At 49.3% G+C, this 21,043-nt stretch overlaps 1 protein-coding gene across 7 annotated transcripts in view; it reads left to right on the top strand.

Moving 5' to 3' along the window:
* TULP3 (TUB like protein 3) overlaps window positions 1–20,410 on the top strand; it is a 51,061-nt gene extending 30,651 nt beyond the window's left edge. For 4 of the 7 annotated variants that reach the window (XM_062194807.1, XM_062194806.1, XM_062194805.1 and 1 more), the window contains exons 3-11: window positions 10,247–10,406; window positions 11,010–11,186; window positions 11,400–11,533; window positions 11,942–12,139; window positions 13,631–13,743; window positions 14,007–14,121; window positions 16,107–16,205; window positions 17,520–17,691; window positions 19,523–20,410. In XM_062194807.1, coding sequence (XP_062050791.1) covers window positions 10,247–10,406; window positions 11,010–11,186; window positions 11,400–11,533; window positions 11,942–12,139; window positions 13,631–13,743; window positions 14,007–14,121; window positions 16,107–16,205; window positions 17,520–17,691; window positions 19,523–19,656 — 1,302 coding nt within the window. In that variant the 3' untranslated portion in view covers window positions 19,657–20,410. Of the gene's footprint in view, window positions 1–19; window positions 35–5,417; window positions 5,530–10,246; window positions 10,407–11,009; window positions 11,187–11,399; window positions 11,534–11,941; window positions 12,140–13,630; window positions 13,744–14,006; window positions 14,122–16,106; window positions 16,206–17,519; window positions 17,692–19,522 lie in introns of those variants that run through there. The other 3 variants (XM_062194808.1, XM_062194809.1, XM_062194804.1) reach the window with 3 other exon arrangements.
* Window positions 20,411–21,043: the final 633 nt, after the last annotated feature.

Here is a 21,043-nt window from a genome sequence, read left to right as displayed (position 1 = left end):
ACTTCAAACCATTTGTAGAAAATGTAATTAAAAGGTAAGTTTATTTGGTACAAAAATTTTTTTGAAGTCCATGCATACAAAGATTATTATTATTATTATTTTTAAATTTTGACAGGTAGAGAGAGAGAGAGAAAGGTCTTCCTTCCATTGGTTCACTCCCCAAATGACCGCTACAGCTGGTTCTGTGCCAGCCTGAAGCCAGGAGCCAGGTGCTTCTTCCATGTCTCCCATGCGGGTGCAGGGGCCCAAGCACTTGGGCTAACCTCCTCTGCCTTCCTGGGCCACAGCAGAGAGCTGGACTGGAAGAGGAGCAACCGGTACTAGAACCTGGCGCCCATATGGGATGCCGGCGCTGCAGGCAGAGGATTAGCCAAGTGAGCCAGGGCACCGGCCCCTACAAAGATTATTTTAAAAGATCATGAAAAAAAGTATTTTAGGGAAGGTGGCATAGTGGGTAAAGCTGCAGCCTGCAGCACCTGCATCCCACATGAGTCCTAGCCGCTCCACTTCCGATCCAGGTCCCTGCTAATATGCCTGGGAAAAGCAGGAGAAGATGGCCCAAGTGTTTGGGCCCCTGCACTTATGTGGGAGCCTGGAAGAAGCTCCAGGCTCCTGGCTTCAGCCTGGCCCAGCTCCAGCCATTATGACCATTTGGGAAGTGAACCAGTGGATGGAAGCTTGCTCGCGCTCTCTCTCTCTCTCTCTCTCTGTTTTCCCCCCTCTCTCTGGAACTCTTTCAGTCTGGGTCTCCCATATGGGCAGACGGGACTCAGCACTTGAGCCATCGTATGTTGCCTCCCAGGGTGCCATTAGCAGAAAGCTGGGATTGGGAATGGAGCTGGGATGTGGACTCAGGTACTCTTCATTTGGGATGTGAATTTCCCAAGGGGTGTCTTAACTATTGTGTCAAATGACCGCCCCTTTATGAATGTTTTCTAATTGAGGACATTCTGTAGCCATAGGCTACTAGGATCACTGACAGCCAAGATGTCTAAGATTCCATGGGTGACCAAAAGTATCTCTGAACTTTTGTCATCTTTACGTTGTTGGTAGAATTAAAAATGGGAATTCTAGCCCAATAAATGACTTTAAAGGTGGAATCAGCTAAACCTAGGGAAGAAACTATTTGTTGTGGCTGTGGCAATGATTCTGATACATAAAGACATGAATACTTACCCTCCTCAGCAAAGGTCAGAGTAATTGTCTTAAACCCTTTGTCTTCTGGACTCAAACCGGCACTCCAACGGAGGAAGCCAGTGTTGCAAGCTGTGGCTTAGCCTGCTGCACAGTACCAGCCCCCACACAGATCTCTTTAAACTGTGATTTTTAGGGGTCAGTATTGTGGCATAGTGGGTTAAGCCACTGCCTGCAGCACTGGCATCCCTTACGGGCACCAGTTCGAGTCTCAGCTGTTTCACTTCCGATCCAGCTCCCTGCTAATGGCCTGGGAAAAGCAGGGGAAGATGGTCCAAGTGCTTGGGCCCCTGCACCCATGTGGGAGACCTGGAAGAAGTTCCTGGCTCCTGGTTTTAGCCTGGCCCAGTCCTGGCTGATGGCAGCCATTTGGGGAGTGAACCAGTGGATGGAAGGTCTTTCTCCATGTCTTCCCCTCTCTCTCTCTAATCCTGCCTTTCAAATAAAATTTTTTAAATGTGATTTTATATAGGTAATAAAAGCATATGGTAACAATTCCAGTAATGCAAAAGAGATGTTTGATAAAAGATCTGTCTGCCTTGATAGGCTCAGTTCTTTGCCAGGGGCTGTCACTGACTTCTAATGTATCCTGCAGAGATACTGAGACATAATATTTTATAGGAATTTTTAAAACTTCAAAAGAAAAATCTCTGGAGCTGTTGTATAACTGTCGGTGTTTTCATGTGTATGAGAACACTGTCAGGGCCCTGAGTGCTGCCTGATGTATCAGAAGGAGGTACTCAGCAGACGGGAGGGGAGGTTCCACCACGTGCAGGCTGGGCCTTCGAATGGTGCCAGTCAACAAAGACTGCACCACATGGTGCGTGGAACACCACGCTGCGAGCTTCAGCTCTGCCACTGGTCAGCTGTGTGATTTTAGGTAAAGTCCTTAAACTCCAGGGGTCTCCATTCCTGTGATGAGCCTGCATCAAACAATAGGATGTCAGAAAGGATTTTAGAGCATGGGCTAGACTGCAGCTCGGTCCGGAGCCTCGCCGTGCAGAGCGTGCCAGACTGCCTGCCTGAGGGTCACGGGCACTGCCCTCGGTGACAGTGATGCGCTCGGGCAGGTGAGAGAGACTGGAGAAGCGGACGCTGGCTGTTCCGAGGTCGAGCTCAGGAATTCTGCTGTGAAAGCAGTCTCTTGGTTGAAAGCCACTGGTACTGAGCGTCGTAGGATCATCGGTCTCATGACAACTGGTTCTTGCTAGTCAGGCTCCCAAGTGCTGAATCTAAGTGAGAGAATTAGTTTCTTGTGAACAGTACACCAGAATCAGACGGTCATCATGTTCCCAACAGAAAAGTCTAGGCGAAGTTTGCCGCCAGAAAGCAGCCTGGTACGCTTGAAACCAGAGCAAGTAGAGTTGGAAAAATGATCTTCAGAGGGAACATGATGTTTGATGGTGTCATTAGTTTACCTCTACTGAAGGGATATACCTACCAAAGGAATGAGATATGAGCGTCCAGCCAGGTCACTGTGCTTGCTCAGGGTGGCCCTAGAGACACGGGGTGAAGCTTGCTCTTTGCTTCCACTTTACCTTATTTCCATACAAACCACTTGCCTTCTCTTAACTCATTGGTTTTTTTTGTTTGTTTTTTGGTTTTCTTTTTTTTTTTGTTTTGTTTTGTTTTGTTTTGTTTTGTTTTGTTTTGTTTTTGACAGGCAGAGTAGACAGAGAGAGAGAGAGAAAGGTCTTCCTTTGCCGTTGGTTCACCCTCCAATGGCCACCGCGCTGAGGCCGGCGCACCACGCTGATCTGAAGGCAGGAGCCAGGTGCTTCTCCTGGTCTCCCATGAGGCGCAGGGCCCAAGGACTTGGGCCATCCTCCACTGCACTCCCTGGCCACAGCAGAGAGCTGGCCTGGAAGAGGGGCAACCGGGACAGAATCCGGTGCCCCGACCGGGACTAGAATCCGGTGTGCCGGCACCGCAGGGGGAGGATTAGCCTGTGGAGCCTCGGCGACGGCCATTAACTCGTTCTTCCATCATCCAGGTTACAGGACTGTTGATGAGATCAAAGCTTGTTTCATATCTGTCATGATTTCCTGATATTACAGTCTGAGAACTTAATGTTTAAAAATCCTGGCTGGCGCCGTGGCTTAACAGGCTAATCCTCTGCCTTGCAGCGCCGGCACACCGGGTTCTAGTCCGGGTTGGGGTGCCGGATTCTATCCCGGTTGCCCCTCTTCCAGGCCTGCTCTCTGCTATGGCCCGGGAAGGCAGTGGAGGATGGCCCAAGTCCTTAGGTCCTGCACCCCATGGGAGACCAGGAGAAGCACTTGGCTCCTGGCTTCGGATCAGCGAGATGCGCCGGCCGCAGCAGCCATTGGAGGGTGAACCAACGGCAAAAAGGAAGACCTTTTTCTCTGTCTCTCTCTCTCACTATCCACCCTGCCTGTCAAAAAAAAAAAAAAAAAAAAAAATCCTGCATTTGGGGAGCTTAGTGGTTAACTTGCCCACATGCCCTATCAGCGTAGCTTGGTTTAACTCCTGTATCTGGCTCTTGACTCCAGTTTCCTGCTAATGCAGACCCGGGGCGGGCAGCAGTGATGGCTCATATGAGTCTCTGCCATCTACGAGGGGGATCTAGGTTGAGTTCCTGGCTCCTGGCTTCAGCACCAGCCCAGCCCTGGCTGTTGCAGGCATTTGGGGAATGAACCAGTGGATAGGAGCTCTTTATCTGTTCTCCCCACTTCCCAAATAGGTACGTAAAACTGTTTTAAAATGTCCTTCATTTTCAGAGAGTTTACACAGAGGTATTTTTGTCCTGTATAGCCTTTTAAACAGCTTTATTGAGATATAATTCACATATTATAAATATATACCCAAGGAAAGTATACAAATAATTTTTGGATCTTATATAAATAGAACCTTGCACCATGTGGTCTTTTATTCATCTTTGCTGTAGAATGTCTGAACTTCTTTCCTTGTTATTGTCAAATAGCATTCCATTTATCAGTTGATGGACATTTGGTTTGTTTCCACTTGTGGTTACTATAAATAAGGCTGCCCTGCCTATCTGTCTACAAGTTCTCATTTCTCTTGGGTGTACACCTAGGAGTAGATTATGTGAGAAATCTGTTTAACATTTTAAGAAACTACCAGACTGTTTTCCAAAAGGCTGCACCATTTTCCATTCCTACCACAATGTATGGTTTCCAGCTTTTCCACTTGTTTTTGTTCCAACACTTGTTTTGTCTGTCTTTGATTTATACCCATTGTAGTGGGTATGAGAATGGTATCCTGTTGCAGTTGTGATTTGCATTTCCCTGACCACTAATGATGTTGAGTTCTTTTTGTGCTTACTAGACATTAATATATCCTCTTTTGAGGATTGTGTATCCAGATCTTTCGTCCATTTTTGGAATTATTTATGTTTTTGTTAAGTTCTGAGAGTACTTTACATATTCTGGATCCAAGTTCCTTGTCTGAAATATAATTTGTGGATATTTTCTCCCTTTCTGTGGGCTTTTTATTTTCTCAATGGTATTATTTTCAGCATAAGAATTTTAAATATCTGGTTTTTTTCCTTTGGTCATTTGCACTCCTGATGTGTTCTTTACAAAACATTGCCTAACCCAAGGTTACAAAGACCTGATCCTTTTGGTTTCTTCTAAGAGTTTTGTAGTTTTAGTTCTTAGACATTCTGTGTTCCGTTTTTAGTTCATTTCTGTGTTTGGTATGAGACAAGGGTAAAAGCCTCATTCCTTTGCATGTGGATACCCAGTTGTCCCAACACCATTTCTTGAAATACTTTCCCATTGAGTATACTTTCCTTCCATTTTTACTGGTTTCACTTGGATACTCTTATTTTCAGGGTATGTGGATAGTGTAGCTGGCTAAAAAATACAAAGATTTTCCAGAGTCCTGCCATGGTACTGCTGAGTCATGGATGTACAGGACACAGAACGTTTATGCCATGTGGTGGCAGAGTCCCTGTGGGTGTGGTTACCCTTATCTCTGTATTTACCCTTCTTTTTTTTTTTTTTTTTAACGATTTATTTATTTATTTGAAAGAGTTATACAGAGAGAAGAGAGGCAGAGAGAGAGAGAGGTCTTCCATCCAATGGTTCACTCCCCAGTTGGCTGCAACGCCAGAGCTTGCCGATCCAAAGCCAGGATCCAGGAGCTTCTTCCGGGTCTCCCAAGCGGGTGATGGAGCCCAAGGACTTGGGCTATCTTCTTTTTTTTTTTTTTTAAAGATTTTTTTTTTTTCCTGACAGAGTGGACAGTGAGAGAGAGAGACAGAGAGAAAGGTCTTCCTTTTTGCCGTTGGTTCACCCTCCAATGGCTGCTGCGGCCGGCATATCGCGCTGATCCGAAGCCAGGAGCCAGGTACTTCTCCAGGTTTCCCATGCGGGTGCAGGGCCCAAGGACTTGGGCCATCCTCCACTGCCTTCCTGGGCCATAGCAGAGAGCTGGCCTGGAAGGGGGGCAATCAGGATAGAATCCGGTGCCCCAACTGGGACTAGAACCCGGTGTGCCGCTGCCTGTTAAGCCACGGCGCCGGCCTTAAAGATTTATTTATTTATTTGACAGGTAGAGTCACAGACAGAGAGAGAGACACACACAGAGAGAGGACTTCCTTCCGTTGGTGCACTCCCCATGTGGCTGCAATGGCTGGAGCTGTGCTGTTCTGCGCCGATCCAGAGCCAGGTGCCTCCTCCCGGTCTCCCATGCAGTTGCAGGGGGCCAAGCACTTGGGCCATCCTCCACTACTTTCCCAGGGCACAGCAGAGAGCTGTAATGGAAGAGGAGCAGCCGGGACTAGAACCAGCACCCATATGGGATGCTGGCGCCGCAGGCGGAGGATTAACTTAGTGCGTTATGGTGCTGGTTGGGCCATCTTCTGCTTTCCCAGGCCATAGCAGAGAGCTTGATCGTAAGTGGAGCAGCTGGGTCTCGAACCAGCACCCATGTGGGATGCCGGCGCTTCAGGCCAGGGCGTTAACCTGCTGCACCACAGCGCCGGCCCCTGCATTCACCCTTCTGAGAAAGGAGACCATCAGCCCACTAAGTTGGTAGTTTAAGAATTCTGACTTAACACTTTCTATCTTGTCTTCCGGTGATCTCACTTTGTGTGCAGGGAAGTTAGTTATATTTAACCAAACCAACAGACCCTGGGCAGCGTTCTGGTGTTGCTAGTTTTGTACTCTGGTCTAAGCGTGCCAGAAAGTAACTTCCTCCTCTTGCAAAATGAGACTCAGCTCTATCAAGCTATCATTAGCTCTCGGTTGTCTCAGCTTTATTTTATTGGACACATTGCTCTGATGGAAATTGCTCTACTTAATTTCTTTTGTTTCCTGGCTGTTGATTCTGACATCACTGGTCACTGTTTCTCCCCCAGGCAATGGTAAGACAGCACCCTGGCACTTTTTTTCAAGATTTATTTATTTGTTTGAAAGGCAGAGTTACAGAGAAAGACAGACACGGAGGGAGGGAGAGGGAGAGCGAGAGAGAGAGTTGTCTTCTACCTGCTGGTTCACTCCCCAGCTGGCTGCAGTGGCCGGAGCTGGGCTGATCCGAAGCCAGGAGCCAGAAGCTGCTTCTTGGTCTCCCAGATGGGTGCAGGGGCCCAAGGACTTGGGCCATCTTCTCCTGCTTTCCCAGGCCATAGCAGAGAGCTGGATCAGAAGTGGAGCAGCTGGGACTCGAACTGGTGCCCATATAGGATGCTGGCACTGCAGGTGGTGGCTTTACCCACTACGCCACAGCGCCAGCCCCCCTCAGTTAAAGTCTTGAAAGTAATAGATTTTAATTATATTTAATGTGTCAAACTATCAGTTATGACTTTGTTCCTGACTCCCAAGGCCTTTCCTTTGCCTGGTAAGGAGCCCTTTGTTTTGTTTTGATTTAGATTTATTTATTTTGAAAGTCACAGAGCGAGAGATGTCTTCCAACTTCTGGTTCAGTCCCCAGATGGCTGCAACAGCCAGGGCTGAGTTAGGCTGAAGCCAGTAACCAGGAGCTTCATCCAGGTCTCCCAGGCAGATGGCAGGGGCCCGAACATTTGGGCCATCTTCTATTGCTTTTTCTAGGTCATTGGCAGGGAGCTGGATCAGAGGTGGAACAGTCTGGACTCGAACCAGTGCCCATATGGGATGCTGGTGTCATGGGTAGTGGCTTTACCCACTGCGCCACACCAGCCTCAGGAGTCCTTTGTTTATGCACCCTCTTTAGTTTTTCAGGGAGATAAAACAGAAGTGAAATACAAGTTGACATTGTTAAATTTAAACTTTATTAGTGCTCCTCTCCTACTCAAACTGTGCCATTAAAATATTAAATCAGGTGAGAGTTTTCACCAATATGGCAATTTGCTCATATGTTATGATTTATTATTATTTTTTTCTTGTTTCTAATCCCAGATGATAGCAGGATGGGTTCAATGCTGTAGTGCAGTAGCAGTGGCCCCAAAGTTTATGGTTTTAGCCCACAGTTGTTTTCTTCCCCTGTAGATTGTTGATCTAAATGAATTTGATGGGTGTTGAAGTTGACAAAGGCTTAATCAGAGACCTTGGTACGAGCACTGTGCTCAAGAGTCCAGTCTGCCCGAGAGCTTGGCTTCATCATTAACCAACTCCTTTGGTACAAACTCAAACTCGTTCAACTCGCAACAGTTAAGTTATGAAACAGAAGAGCAATTTCTTAGTTTAAGAATGGGAGCGCTACTTTTTCAGTGTGTATTCATCTCTATTTTTTTTTTTTAAGATTTATTTATTTGAAAGTCAGAGTTATACAGAGAGAGCAGAGGCAGAGAAAAAGAGAGAGAGGTCTTCCATCCCAATTGACCGCAATGGCTGGAGCTGCGCTGATCTGAAGCCAGGAGCTTCTTCTGGGTCTCCCATGTGGGTGCAGGGACCCAAGGACTTGGGCCATCTTCTACTGCTTTCCCAGGCCATAGCAGAGAGCTGGATTGGAAGTGGAGCAGCCGGGCCTCGAACCGGTGCCCATATGGGATGCCAGCACTTCAAGCCAGGGCATTAACCTGCTGCGCCACAGCGCTGGCCCCCATCTCTATTGTTCTTGACACCTAAACAGTCAAGTTGAAAATTAGAAGGCTGACTAATGAGCAAGGAATTAAGTTTCTTCATCAGAGTCATGAAGAAGCTTCATGTAGTTCCCCATTCATAAAGTAAGCTAGCTCTCCTAGTGAATCCAGTATTCTCGTCTGCCACGTTCAGTGTTTCTTTTCCTTGGATTGATCGACTCCAGCAAATTCTCTTTGGCCTCCCTTTCTTTCTTTCTTTCTTTTTTTTTTTTTTTGACAGGCAGAGTGGACAGTGAGAGAGAGACAGAGAGAGAAAGGTCTTCCTTTTTTCTGTTGGTTCACCCCCCACTGGCCACTGAGGCCAGTGTGCTGTGGCCGGCGCACCGCGCTGTTCCGAAGCCAGTAGCCAGGTGCTTCTCCTGGTCTCCCATGGGGTGCAGGACCCAAGCACTTGGGCCATCCTCCACTGCACTCCCTGGCCACAGCAGAGAGCTGGCCTGGAAGAGGGGCAACTGGGATAGAATCCGGCGCCCCAACCGGGACTAGAACCCGGTGTGCCGGCGCCACAGGTGGAGGATTAGCCTACTGAGCCGCGGCGCTGTGGCCTCCCTTTTCTAGACCATGAGCAGATCACTCCTTTTCTGTAAAACACTTTTTCTTTACATATGTTAATAAAATGGATTAGTTAATAATGGATTAGTTAATAAATGGATTAATAATGGATTAGTTAATAAAATGTATCTTTTGGTTTCTAATCATAGCTCTAATTTTTAGCTTGGGACCTGACATTTTGCCTATTCTGAGATATCTCAGATCTATAATAACTTATCTGTGTCATTAGTTCTTATTTGCCAAAGTTTAAAACTGGTATATGGGCTAGTACCTTCCTCTCCATCCAGTTCATTTCATCATCATCATCATCGTCATCGTCGTTGTCTCTTGTGCCCTTTTCATTTATTTGGTGGTGAGGAACCGAGAAGGGAAAGGAGGAAGGGAGGGCTCCCGTCCACTGGTTATCTCCCCAAAAGCCCAGAATGGCTTGGTGGGGCTGAAGCCAGGAGTACTGGGGACTCAGCCAGGTCTTTCACGTGGGTGGCAGGAGCCCAATCACTTGAGCCATCCCCAAGTCTGCATTAGCAGGGAGCTGGAGGTGGAGCTCGAACCCAGGCTCTCTGATACGGGACACAAGCATCCTAACCTGCCCACTTCTGATTTCTAATTATGTCAGAGGAGCAGGAAAGCAAAACTTACTGCTCTTTGGCTGATCAAAACCTGAAAGTCATCTGAGGTTTAGAGGCTAATAAATTTTTTCTACTGATTATAAAACTAAGAAAATTGGCCGGCGCTGTGGCTTAACAGGCTAATCCTCCGCCTTGCGGCGCCGGCACACCGGGTTCTAGTCCCGGTCAGGGCACCGATCCTGTCCTGGTTGCCCCTCTTCCAGGCCAGCTCTCTGCTGTGGCCAGGGAGTGCAGTGGAGGATGGCCCAAGTGCTTGGGCCCTGCACCCGCATGGGAGACCAGGAGAAGCACCTGGCTCCTGCCATCGGAACAGCGCGGTGCACCAGCCGCAGCGCGCCTACTGCGGCGGCCATTGGGGGTGAACCAACGGCAAAAGGAAGACCTTTCTCTCTGTCTCCCTCTACTGTCCACTCTGCCTGTCAAAAAAAAAAAAAAAATTGGAAAACCAGAAAACTGGAAAAACACGCCATCCACCTTCTGCCAGCCAGAGGAATGAGCCTGGTGGTGCTCCTCCACGTCTTTCCCTATGCGTATGTGTTTACGTTTGGAACCTGCGCTCCTGCTGTGGTCATAGCAGGGTGATTGCCGTATAGCTCTTCAGTAGGCGCGCCTCGTGACCTCGGCTCGGCTAGAAAGTGCATTGTGTGGCTTTAAGCAGAGCTTTACAGATGAAATGAATGAGCCTTGTTCTCTGTGCCTCAGCTTTCCCACCTCTGCAGTAAGAGAAGATCATGTGTAAGAGTTCTTGGGAGGACCAGTGAGAAACAAACTGCATATTCAACGCAGCCGGGTCTCCTGGCTGTCTCATCACATTGTTTTCTAGAGAGCGCTGCTGGAGAAGAAGCAGAGAAAAAAGCGCCTTGAGCCACTCATGGTGCAGCCAAACCCAGAAGCCAGGCTGCGTTGGTCCAAGCCAAGGGGTAGTGAGGATCAAACTCCTTTGGTGGAACCTTGTACCCCTCACAGCGATGTCATCCTGCACGGTGTGTATTGAGGCAGCATCACTTCCTGCTGGGGTGCAGCTTTGGTAAACCATAGGAGAAGGTGAGAGGGTTCTCGGGAGGACCGGAGGAACCGCATTAGCGTTGCTCCTCAGCACCTTCCTCTGTGTAATTGCGTTCTGGGTCCTTGAGCAGAAAACAAAAGCCATGGCCTGATCAGTGGAAGATGCTTTAAGAGTTCTCGTCCATCCTAGAATAGTTGTTTTTAGATGCCGAATGAACTAGTCTAGAAAGGCCTACTGGAGCAGCTTGCAGCTTGATTGTCACCTCGTGGCAGGAGTAGGGCGGGAGCCTCCCTGCTCCCAGCGGAGGGCTCTGAGGATCCTGTGAAATAGGGGGAGAAGGAAGGGCATTCACCGCCTCTAACTCACAGCCCCCCGAGCTGTTGGCTCAGACAGCATCAAGTCTGGGTTCCTTCACTCCCAGAGCGTGCTTGTTAATAAAACGCACACCAGCGCTGGGCTGCTCTCTTGACAAACGCACCTGCAGATTTTAAGGTAGCAGTGAGTTCTGGGCGCACACGCTGAAACCCTGCAGCTCGCGAGTGGGTAACCCTTGCTGCTTCTCTTTCCTTCTGGCCCTTAGGCATTGACGGTCCAGCCGCCTCCCTGAAGCCAGATGCTCAAGATCGGGAAACCAAAGTTCATGTTCTCTCCGTAGGCTCTGCCGCCACAGAAGAGGAGACTGAAGGCAGTGCTGGAGGGGAGGGCACTTTGGATACCGTTTCCAAGCCCGGTCTTCAGGAGATTCTCCAAAAACATGGTGAGGACTGGTGACGATCACTGCTCAAATGCCTGCAACGGTCAGGGCTGGGCCAGGCTGAAGCCAGGAGCCAGGGCCTTCATCCGGGTCTCCCAAATGGGTACCAGGGGCCCAAACACTTGGGCTGCCACCTGCAGCCCTCCCAACGGCTTTCCTTTTCCAACTAATATTGACCATTGCTGACCTTTTTTCCTGCCTCCTTCCTCCTGCCAGGCATCTCGAGCAGTTTGAACTTTGATGAGGAAGAGACGGATGGTGAGGAAGAAGATGGGAAAAAATTAAGTTCCCATTCCCCACATTCCGAAACAGGAAGACCCAATTCTGCATCTAGCCAGAAATCGACCACAGTATGTAGTTCTGAGACTTCCTTCTTTGGAACTAATCTGGCTCCCAGATGTATCTTCACTGTTTTAATACCGTTGCTAAATGAGGTGATTGAGTAGCTCACCACTTCAGTAATTCATAACTTTCATAACTTCAAAACATTTACGCTCAAATGTAGACTTCAAGTGTATGACCTAATCCTGTCTCAGGTCAGTTTTTCCGAGGCTGTATACGTTTCTTCTTACTTAGCTCCTTCATTATTCCCAGCGGCCCAGTCTTGGTTGAGCTTTTTAGAATTCCTCCTTATTTTGTGAGAAGCGTGAAGACATGGAGCGAACCAGTCGGTGTTTTTGGCCGTTCGGTGTTGGCCGCCGCGGCCGTGAGGTCCTCTGGCCCGGCCTCCCTTTGCTCACGGGTGCCCGTCCTTTCAGGATACAGGGGCCTCCGGAACTGCCGCCCCATGGCCGGACAACCAGCTGGGAGAGGTGGAGAACCTGGAGGACTTCGCGTACAGTCCCGCCCCGCGGGGCATCACAGTGAAGTGCCGGATAACGAGGTACAAGCGAGGAATGGACCAGGGTCTCTTCCCCACCTACTACATGTTCTTGGAAAAAGACGAAAGTCAGAAGGTACGCAAATCGATTGCTAAGATGACTTGAGAGGGGAGAAGAATGCTGGGGAAGAGATTGCTGGTGGGCCTCGCGATGGAAGTAACGCTGATGTTGGACCAGGCCAGCCAGAAGTAGATTGTATTTCCTCCTCTCCAGATGCTGTGCTCTTGTCATCTTCAACAAGCTCCTAGTCCAATAGGCAAGATCTACCGTCCACACCCCCAGCCCCCCAAAAAGGTTTTGTCCATCATTTGGGAATATAAAAGAATATTTATATTTTTTATTTGAAAATCAGAGTTATATAGAGAGGAGAGGCAGAGACAGAGAGAAAAGTCTTCCATCCACTGGTTCACTCCCCAATTGGCTGCAACGGCCAGAGCTGCGCAGGAGCAGAAGCCAGGAGCCACAAGCTTCTTCTGGCTCTCCCACACGGGTGCAGGGGCCAAGGACTTGGGTCATCATCTTTCATTGCTTTCCCAGGCCACAGCAGAGAGCTGGATCAGAAGTGGAGCAACTAGGACTCAACCTGGCACCCATATGCCACAACGCCAGCCCCCAAGACTATTTTCATCAAATTATTTTTATCTCCCTCCCATTAGTTTTTGCTAGTTACTGTTTTTTTTTTTTTTCTTCTTCCTTTTTTTTTTTTTTTTTGTTATGGTAAAACATGATGTTGTAGAAGAAGAAGGTTTTAGAGAACAGGAAGAATTGGAAATGTAGAAATACATGCAAGTTAAAAGTCTTGTTTTCTCACCCTGGAAATTACAAGTCTGAGGCAATTTAATATTTGCTAATAAACAACGTGTTTTATATCTGTGTAGATGGTTTTAAGAGCCTCGAAGAGAGATGATGTCAGGTGTTGTGCAGGCCTGCCCTGGAGGTGTTTATGTATCATCACCTGGAATCCTTGAAACAAGCTCGCTGGGCAGGATTTCTTGTCTTTGCCGTGTGGATGAGGCAACTGGCGCTTGGGAGTAATTTAGGAGTTACAAATCATTGAGTGGGTGGCGTGAGAATCAAACCCATTGCTCTCGGAGCCCAGAGGCGCCTGCTCAGCTCCTGCTGAGCTCCTGCTGCCACCGTCCAGGGTCTAGTAGAGTTCAGGACGGGTGTGGCAGCAGGAGAGCGTTCATTCCCTTGCAGTCACAGGTGTAAAACAGCAACAAAATACAAAAGCAAGGAGGCTGGTAAAGCTGTCACGGCGGAGAGTGGGAAGGCCCTCAGCATCCGGTCTCTCCTAATGTTGGGAAGACGCATTCATGGCATTGGGTGAACATTTTGGAAAAGTTGTTGAGAGTTTGGGGGTTAAAATTGCAGTTAATTATAGGGAGAAGCAAGCTAGTGAATGTAGAAGAAGTACGCAGGAAAGAAATCATGGTGAATTCCGAGGAGCGTTTGGGAGAAAGACCCAAAGATGGCTTGGCACACATTGGGCACTTGCTGTAAATACCTGCTGAATGAATAGGACAGCGTGGGGCTCATTTTTGAACATTTTCTCTTTTTTTCCAGATGTTTCTTCTTGCAGGTAGAAAGCGGAAAAAGAGCAAAACATCCAACTACCTTATCTCCACCGACCCAACAAATCTCTCTCGTGAAGGAGAAAGTTACATCGGCAAACTCAGGTGAGCGGCCATGTGTGACTACCCCGGTTCCTCAGAGAGTTTTCTTCCTAGCTTCAGAACCGTTCATGTCTCGTTTGCAGGTAGCATTTATTGATGTTATAATCTTAAAGAAAAGTAAAGACAGATCCAAGTCCCTTCCTTGTCTTCATGAAAGCTCTTTGGAAAAGCGGTGATGAGCATTCAGGCTTCCGGTCTGTTTCTCACCTCTGCTGGAGTGTGTGTGTGTGTGTCCTCCTCATGGGGGCTTTGTCTCCCGACTGCAGATCCAACCTCATGGGGACCAAGTTTACCGTGTACGATCACGGTGTGAACCCAGTGAAGGCCCAGGGTCTGGTGGAGAAGGTGCATACCCGGCAGGAGCTGGCGGCCGTCTGTTACGTAAGTGCCGCTCCCGTCCCAGTCGGTCCCCTTAGCTGCCTGCCGGTCCTGCCGCTCTGTCCCGGTCAGTCCCCTTAGCCTCCTGCTGGTCCTGCCGCTCCATCCCGGTCGGTCCCCTTAGCCTCCTGCCGGTCCTGCTGCTCCGTCCTGGTCGGTCCCCTTAGCCTCCTGTCGGTCCTGCTGCTCCGTCCCGGTCGGTCCCCTTAGCCTCTTGTTGGTCCTGCCGCTCCATCCCGGTCGGTCCCCTCAGCCACCTGCGGGTCCTGCTGCCGCTGTGCACGGGATGTCACCAGAGCTCGGCTGGGAGCCCTGTTCTTTCTGTGACTTCCCCCTTTCTGTTGCTGGCGTCATTTTCTGCATTCACCCAAGTTTGACTTACGAATAACCAGCTTCCGTTGTTTTTCACTCTTGTAATATTTCTTGTTGTATCTGCTCTTCTCTTTTCCTAGTGCCGCTTAGTTCAGACCTTCCTTCCCTCCTGTCCCTTGGCCGGAGTTTGCAAGACACTAAAATTGATCTCTTGCTGTCTTTCACCTCTGTGGATCACTCTATATTGCTGTCAGACAAAGCTCCCTAAAACAGGGCTCCTGCTCTCCTGTTTCACAGCTTTTTAATGACTGCCCATTACGTGCAGAATAATACATGAGGCTTTCCTTCCAGACTCCTGCCAGCAACCCCGTCCCGTTCTTGTTCCAGCCACGAGGGCCACCCCCCACCCCCAAAGTCCCTTTGTCCACCATCTTCCCTCACCTGAGACCCTTCCCAACCCTTTTCCCCTCCCCCCGGTTAATCGGCTGCTGCTGACATCATCAGAGAGTGGATGACACTCCCCCGTGTCCCCGTGACTTCTGTAACCCGCACAGCACACTCGCAGTTCCTTGTCAGCGCGAACCCTCCATGCCAGTTAGTAATCGCTGCAGATCACTCACCGCTGTATCCACACGAGCACAGGACCTGGGCACAGCTAGCATTCGAAGAGCTGTTGGGCAAAACCGAGCCGAAAGGGATGGACCTAACTCAGTTATTGCCATCCCAGAGTCCCAGCTTTCCTGAATTTGAAATTAATCTCATTATTTGATTCCTAGGAGTTTTTTTTTTTTTTTTCCAAAGTGCCTGAGAACTATTTGACTTAATGTCAAATAAGTCTGGATTGGATGTGAATAAAGCATTTTCCTGGGTAACTTTCATATATGTAAAATATGAGTACTGACACACATATCTATTTAATATGCTGGTATATATTTATATAAACTGCATGGCTTGAATTAGAATGTTTTAAAAGAATGTATTATTTATTTGCGAGAGAGAGATCTTTTCCATCTGTTGGTTCATGCCCCAAATAGCCACAACAGCCAGGTCTGGGACAGGCTGAAGCCAGGAACCAGAAACTTCATCCTAATCTCTAACGTGCATGTAGGGGCCCAAGTACTTGAGCCATCTTCTCTTGCTTTCCCGGGTACATTAGCAGGGAGCTGGATTCGAAGCAGAGCATCTGGGACTCACACCAGGACTCCAGTATGGGCTGCCAGTGTCACAAGTGGTAGTATAACCCACCGAGCCACAACACTGGCCCCCAGCATTTGAATTTTTAACTGCTGGTACAGACCCCATTTAAACTGTGATTCTTACTGTATCATAGTGTCCCATGCCCTCATTGGGAAATAACTACTTATTGACAATGACAAAGTTGGGTAGTTCTCAGTTGTCTCAAGTTCCACCTAAGACGGAAGTGGAATCTTGAAAAGCATCAAGCCCTGGGATGGCTTTCAAATGCAGGTGCTCGCACTTCAGAACGAGGCACAGCATCAAGCTCCTGTGTTCCGTTCTGTGTCTCTTAGTTTAACTACAGCAAAGTAATGAAATCATTTTGGGGGCTCTTGGCATTGTCCACATTCCACACACCCAGCAAAGACTTGTGCTACTACAGAACGGGGTCTCCTTTTTCTACCTGTTTCCAAGTTCTGCCTTGTTTTCCTGTCTTCCAGGAGACAAACGTACTCGGATTTAAAGGTCCCAGGAAAATGTCTGTGATCATTCCAGGGATGAATATGAATCATGAGCGAATCCCGTTTCAGCCACGAAATGTAAGAACAGAACTTATGTAATCATCAAGGACTCTAAGGGATGATGGTACAACACGGGAGAGGTGAACACAGACAAATCACTGAATCTTCCAGAGCCCAAGCTGGGGAGGGTCCTGTGAGACAGGCCCGGCTCTGAAACTTTAGGGGTGCAGGTGCAGAATCATTGCCAAAGGTGTTGGCTTGAAAACATTCTGTCTGCAAAAAACAAGTTGCTGCTTCATGTATAAGAATTTTTTAAAAAGCGTAATTTTTTAAAGATTTATTTATTTATTAAAGATTCATTTATTTATTTGAAAGAGTGCAGAGTGACAGAGAAATCTTCTATCCGCTGGTTCGCTTTCCAGATGACCGCAGTGGCCTGGCCAAAGCCAGGAACCAGGAGCTTCTTCTGGGTCTCCCATGTGGGTGCAGGGGCCCAAGCACTTGGGTCATTTTCCACTGCTTTCCCAGGTGCATTAGCAGGCAGCTGGATCGGAAGTGGAGTAGCTGGGACATTAACCAGGATCCATATGGGATGACTGCAGGTGGTAGCTTTTTTTTTTTTTTTAAGTATTTTTTATTTCTTTGAAAAGTAGAGTTAGAGAAAGAGAGAGAGGGACCTTCCATGGTTCACTCCCTAAATGGCTGCAACAGCCAGGACTGGGCCAGGCCAAAGCCAGGAACCCAGAGCTTCTTCCAGGTCTCCCTCATGGGTGCAGGGGCCCAAGAATTTGGGCCATCTGCTGCTGCTTTCCCAGGCGCATTAGCAGGGAGCTGGATTGGATGTGAAGCAGCTGGGACTTAATCTGGTGCCCAAGTGGGCAGCACTGCCAGCATCTCAGACAATGGCTTAACCCACTACGCAGCAACGTCAGCCCCAAGATTGGTTGATTGTTTTGAAAGGCAGGGTGACAGTGAGAGAAGAAGAGGGAGGGATCTGCTGGTTCACTCCCCAGATGGCCACAACAGCAGGTCTGGTCTAGGCCAGAGCCAGGAGTCTAGAACTCCATCCGGGTCTCCCACATGGATGGCAGGGGCCCAGCTACTTGGGACATTTCCTGCTGCCTTTTTAGGTTCATTAGCAGGAAGCTGGATTAGACGCAGGAGTACCTGGGACTCAGGCTGGCATTCTGATAGGGAAGTGGTGGCTTAACCTGCTGCCCCACAGTGCTAGCCCCTCTGGCTTAATGTTCGACTTTCACTCCTCGTGTCTGTTTTACCCTTTCTGAAATGGAGAAGGTACTTCCCTGCTGCACCCCCTACCTCCTCACCACGTTGAAAGAGAATGAAGTCTTAGGGTTCTCAGCACCAGGTGATGACTTTTCCTTCTAACAGGATCATGAGAGCTTGCTTTCAAGATGGCAAAACAAGAGCATGGAGAACCTGATCGAGCTGCACAACAAGGCCCCCGTCTGGAATGACGACACTCACTCCTATGTCCTGAACTTCCACGGCCGGGTCACGCAGGCCTCTGTGAAGAACTTCCAGATAGTGCATGCGAATGACCGTAAGCCCACAGGGCTGGGGGCGGCGGCGGAGGGGCTGTTCTCACGAGATGCATGAGCAATCTGAGAAATATTTTTGGAGGAAAACAAAACCACCGTGTTGAGGCAGGGAGAGACGTGTGAGAGCCTTCCCAGGGCAAGGCAGAGGAGTCTTCGTCAGGCCGTTTGGGAAGCAAACTCACATAATCCTTAATAAAGGCCCCGTGGTAACTCCAGCCCACAGAGCTTGTGCTTTTCCCAGGGAATACTCTTGATCTTCCGTCCCGCTGCCCTTTCTTTTTTTTTTTTTTTTTTTTTTTTTTTTTTTGACAGGCAGAGTGGACAGTGAGAGAGAGACAGAGAGGAAAGGTCTTCCTTTTTGCCGTTGGTTCACCCTCCAATGGCCGCCGCGGTAGACGCGCTGCGGCCGGCGCACCGCGCCGATCCGATGGCAGGAGCCAGGTGCTTCTCCTGGTCTCCCATGGGGTGCAGGGCCCAAGCACTTGGGCCATCCTCCACTGCACTCCCTGGCCACAGCAGAGAGCTGGCCTGGAAGAGGAGCAACCGGGACAGGATCGGTGCCCCAACCGGGACTAGAACCCGGTGTGCCGGCGCCGCAAGGTGGAGGATTAGCCTAGTGAGCCGTGGCGCCGGCTCCGCTGCCCTTTCTTGCTACCAGGGTTGGTCTGCCGTTCTCTGTAGGCGAGAGGAATATCATAGAAACTTCGCTCGTGCTTAGCAGACACCGTTGCTTTTTTTGTTGTTTTTAAAGATGTACTGATTTGTTTGAAAGGCAGAAATGACACAGAAAAGAGGGAAAGAGAGAAAAAGACCTTTCATCTGCTTGTTCGTTCCCCAAATGGCCACAAGAGCTGGGGCTGGGCCAAGCCTAAGTCAGGAGCCAACAGCTCCATCCAGGTCTCCTACATGGGTGACAGGGACTCAAGTACTTGAGCCATCACCTGCTGCCTTGCCAGGTGCATTAGCAGGGAGCTGAGTCAGACGTGGAGCGGCTGGGACCGGAATAGGGGCTCTGATACGGGATGTGGGCATCCCAAGGGGTGAGTTAACCTGCTGCACCACAACACCCGTGCCAGCTTTTTGTTTCTAATTTATTTAAGAGAGATCACTCCCCCATCCTCTGTTCACTTCCCAGATGGCCCCAACAGCTGGGACTGAGTCAGAGCCAGGAGCTGGGAACACAGTGCAGGTCTCCCACAGGGGTTATTTGGGCCATCACTGCTGCTCCCAGGCTCTGCACTGGTGGGAAGCTAGAGGCAGGAGTCAAACCCAGGCCCTGCAGTATAGGATGTGGGCATCTTAGCCTGCTGTCTTCATTGCAGGCTGAACATCCACCCCAGACACTTAGTTGTCAATGCTTCCTTCCAGCCTTTAGAAGTTTCCCACTTTAAGAAGACTTGGGGGCTGGCACCGTGGCATAGCAGGTAAAGCTGTCGCCTGCAGTGCCGGCATCCCATATGGGCGCCGGTTCAAGTCCCAGCTGCTCCACTTCCGATCCGGATCTCAGCTGTGGCCTGAGAAAGCAGTAGAGGATGGCCCATGTCCTTGAGCCCCTGCACTCATGTGGGAGACCTGGAAGAAGCTCCTGGCTCCTGACTTTGGATAGGCACAGCTCCGGCCATTGCTGCCATCTGGGAAGTGAACCAGCAGATGGAAGGCCTCGCTCCCTGTCTCTGCCTCTCTGTAACTATGCCTTTCAGACAAATAAATAAATCTTAAAAAAAAAAAAAAAAAAAAAGACCCGGGGCTGTTTGGATGTGTTGTCTGTCTTTCTCAGTTGTTCCTCACTGCAGCCACATTATCTCTGACATTCGCGTTTCTTCTGGTTTCTAGCCGACTACATAGTCATGCAGTTTGGCCGTGTGGAGGACGACGTGTTCACCCTGGACTACAGCTACCCGCTGTGTGCACTTCAGGCCTTTGCCATCGGGCTCTCTAGCTTCGACAGCAAGCTTGCTTGTGAATGAGAGGAAGGCACGTACAGGGGCACAGAGCCGACCGGGAACACACCGCTGCTGCCCTTGCCCCAGGACATGAAGATTGAAGGTCTCTCCTTTCAGAACCGTTCCTGAGTGCACGTGTGTATCCACATGTGTGTGTAGAAGCATCTGAATGTGTATGCACACGTGTGTGTGGGTACATCTGAACATACGTGCACACATGTATGCATGTACACACACTACTCTGCTGGATTTCATAGATGTGTCAGGGATCCCGGGCAAGAGATTGTTGAAAGCAGAGAGAGGCTCTCGTCTGCAGTACGTGGGTGAGTCCTGCAGTTACTGCCTGCAGCATGAGATCTCCCACGCCTGGAAGGTTGCAGCAGTCCGATCCTAATGGCGAAGTACGTGCGTCTCTCTTTGAAGAGCTTTTCAGAGAGGGCGAGCTCCTTAAGTTGCCTTTAGTCTCCAGGGCAGGAGTCTGCACACTTTTCTGTACAGAACCAACTCAGCTGCCCAACTCTGCATTTGTGGTGCCAGAAGTAGCCACAGATAATCCACGAAGGAAAGACCTGCTGGAAGAAGCGACAGAGACCTCAGGAAAAGGCCACCGAAATCACTTAAGCTGAGGAACGGTTGGGGGGACATTCTGGAAAGGTGGAGAACTTTCCACACTGTGGAAGAAATCGGATCTTGTGATGAGGAAGTGCAGGACCCCAAAGCTGCTTTTCCCCAAGCACTGTTGAGATTTTTTTAAAAAAATAAATACCCTCTTTATTTTACCAAGTATAATGTGTCAGTTGACATTGGTCACTTGAGTCACAGTAACCACAGTGTCTCTTCCTCCACAGAACCTTGGGATGCTGCAGGCTGCCCTTTTCCTTGGCCTCCTGCTCCTCTGGATAGCTTCTGTCACGGACTCAGGCCATGTGTCTCAGACAGGCTACTCTGCGTCCGTGGTCCTCACGTGCGCCCCAGCCAGGGGCTTGCCAGGGACTGGCCAGGTCCTGTCCCACCTTTTAGACAGTTCCTCAACTACTTCCATATTGAATCATTTAAAAAAATTTATTTTCACTTCATTTGAAAGAGATGCCTTCCTCCACTGGTTTACTTCCCAAACATGCACAACAAACAAGGCTGGGTCAGACTGAAGCCAGGAGTGCAGAAATCAACGTAGGTCTCCCATGAGGGTAGCAGGGACCTAAGTACTTGAGCCATCATTTGCTGCCTCGCAAGGTGTCCATCAGCAGGAAGAGTGGCCAGAGGCAGGAGAGCTGGGTATCTAGCCAGGCACTCTGTTGTGGGATGCTGGTGTCCCAGTGTCCCTGCGCCAAAGGCCCGGCCCCGTCTTGTTTTATTTTGCCTTCCTTCTTCCTGTGGTCTCCTTGTTATCATAGTTAGTGTATATTCCTTA

This window comes from Lepus europaeus, chromosome 6, assembly GCF_033115175.1.
Source record: "Lepus europaeus isolate LE1 chromosome 6, mLepTim1.pri, whole genome shotgun sequence".
Classification (NCBI taxonomy): Eukaryota; Metazoa; Chordata; class Mammalia; order Lagomorpha; family Leporidae; genus Lepus; species Lepus europaeus.
This window is presented reverse-complemented; position numbering and strand designations above follow the sequence as displayed.